This window comes from Suricata suricatta, chromosome 2 (assembly GCF_006229205.1).
Source record: "Suricata suricatta isolate VVHF042 chromosome 2, meerkat_22Aug2017_6uvM2_HiC, whole genome shotgun sequence".
Taxonomy (NCBI): domain Eukaryota; kingdom Metazoa; phylum Chordata; class Mammalia; order Carnivora; family Herpestidae; genus Suricata; species Suricata suricatta.
Window position 1 is genome coordinate 109,499,183 of NC_043701.1, and position 2,405 is coordinate 109,501,587.

General features: G+C 46.9%; 1 protein-coding gene across 4 annotated transcripts in view; it reads left to right on the forward strand.

The window, feature by feature from the left end:
* EDARADD (EDAR associated death domain) overlaps window positions 1-2,405 on the forward strand; it is a 90,208-nt gene that overhangs the window by 58,926 nt on the left and 28,877 nt on the right. Inside the window, exon 1 of one of the 4 annotated variants that reach the window (XM_029931642.1) lies at window positions 526-702. The exons of the other annotated variants lie outside the window; for them this stretch is intronic. Within the exon in view, the coding sequence (XP_029787502.1) occupies window positions 595-702 (108 nt within the window). The 5' untranslated portion in view covers window positions 526-594. Of the gene's footprint in view, window positions 1-525; window positions 703-2,405 lie in introns of those variants that run through there. 4 annotated transcript variants of the gene reach the window in all.

Below are 2,405 nucleotides of genomic sequence, written 5' to 3' on the forward strand. Positions count from 1 at the left end.
TACCATCGTCCTCAGTGTGGGGCCCCAGTCAAAACTCTTAAGACCCTAGGAAAACATCCTGTCTCACATCCTGTCATATCATATTCTTGACCATGAGTTACTTAAGAGTTTCCTTATCATGGGACTTGAGGTTGCTTCAGTTTTCTTGCTGTCCTAAACCCTGCTGTGGTGAATGTCCTTCCTCGGCACCCCGCCCCCCAGCCCCCCATGTAAGGCTGAATATTTCTTACACTACATTTGGGTCTGTAGCTACAGACTAGACCTAGCAGGCCAGACCGCCAGTGTATTCTTCCACAGAACAAGTTTTAAGAGCTCGAGTCAGTTCCTAGTGACAAACGCCAAATACAAAGAAGAGGCTGTTTTTATCTGTTGAAAGCCTATCAGTAACTAAGTGATTTCTTTGACGTTAAACAAGTCTTTCAAAAATAGAGTTGCCTGTGATGTTGCCCCCAGAGTAGCTGGGGGCAGGGGCCCACACCCAGTTTTTAAGCCATGGAACATCTACTACGCTTGTTGACAGGATTACTGAAAGTACCACGTGATGGCCAAGACTGAAGTTCTCAACCTTTGTAAGCTGGAAGACTATCTTCGTTAATGATCGATGCTAAAGTAGCGCCCGAGAAACTGACTCATCTTGTGTCTTGTGTCTTCACCAAAGCCGACAGAAGTCTTTCATTTCCAAGGACACGTTTTGTATCTTCGGTGGGGCTCCCCCCTGTGGCCTTGACCCCTCACCTACCATCCATGCCTTCCTTTTCTTCGATCTCTGAGCCCTTACCTTCCTCCCAGCTCCCAGAAACTGACGCCTGACTCTTGTGCCTTGTTTCCTGAGCTCGGGTTAGCGTCTGACTTCAGCTCAGGTCATGATCTCATGGTTTGTGAGTTCGAGACCCCCATCGGGCTCTCTGCTGTGAGTGCAGAGCCCCCTTCGGATCCTCTGTCTCCCTCTCACTCTGCCCCTCTGTCAGTCATGCGTGTTTTCCCTCTCATAAATAGATAAATATTTAAAAAGAAAAATAAAATGTCAATATTTGCAGTATACTAGAAATTACATTGTTTCCACCGAATTAAAACATTATGTAAAAGTGTGAAAGCTCCTATAGTTTACTAATTTTTAAAGACTTTCTTAAAAAAATTTTTTTTATGTTTGTTTATTTTTAGAGAGAAAGACACAGAGAGAGAGAGAGAGAGAGAGACAGACAGACAGACAGACAGACAGAGCAGGGAAGAGGTAGAGAGAGACACACACTCAGAATCCAAAGCAGGCTCCAGGCTCTGAGCTGTCAGTATAGAACCCGATGTGGGGCTTAAACTCATGAACTGTGAAATCATGACCTGAGCTGAAGTCAGCGCTTAACGGACAGAGCCACCCAGGTGCCCCAAAGACCTTCTTATTTTTTTAGAGCAGTTTTAGGTTTGCAACAAAATTGGGAGGAAGGTACAGAGATTTCTTTTTTTTTCTAAGTTATTTATTTTAAGAGAGATCACACTAACTGGGGAGGGGCATAGAGAGAGAGGGAGAGAGAATCCCAAGCAGGCTCCGAGCTGGCAGCACAGAGCCTGCCTTGGGGCTCAAGCCCATGAATCAGGAGATCATTACCTGAGCTGAAATCAAGAGTCAGACGTTTAACCAACCAAGCCACCCAGGCCCCCCTGATCCTGACCATTTGGAAACCGAGTTTGGGCCCAGACATGCAGATTGACAGCCCGGCATCTTTAGCGCTGAAGGGGACACAGAAATCATGTTGCTTGTGATTTCTTCTGTTTTACGGCGGAGGGAACCAGTGTCAGTGGATGTGGGACTTAGTTGGGGCCTGCGCCTTGTCCAAGGTCGCTCACTCACCCCCAATGCCCAGCATTTCTGAGTCAGCTGCCCACTACCAGTTAGTGCTGGGCCACTTGCCTAGGGAGAGTTTAGGTTTTTCCAACCTAAATGATATCCGTCTGGCAGAGCAGCATGGGTAAGAGCTACTGGGATAAAACTGGTAAATGGCAGGGTTGCTCTTTTCTTTAACTTGGATTGAGAGGTAGCTGGCAAAATCCTCATCGCCTTGGCAGAGCAGCCAGTCTGCCAGACTTTCTGCGAACCCAAAGCAATTATGCGCGTTATAATCACAGGGAAGGGACCCAAGCAGCACTTGCTGTTGATGGTATCTTGCCTGAGTCAGCCCAGCAGGCCGCTACCTGTTCTTCATGATTCCCGATCCTTTTCAAGCGCCAACAAGATCTGTTTCACAGATTGGTGAGCCCTTTGCTTTGTTCTTTGAGGGAAAAGGAGATAGTGCTGGCTTCAGGAAACACTTGGTAGCTTCTCACTTCATCCCTGAGACAACGTTTTGAGAATGAGGAAGTGGTGCTTTTGGTGAAAACTAGAAAACTTTCCCTGGAGCCTCTGCTTGATATTT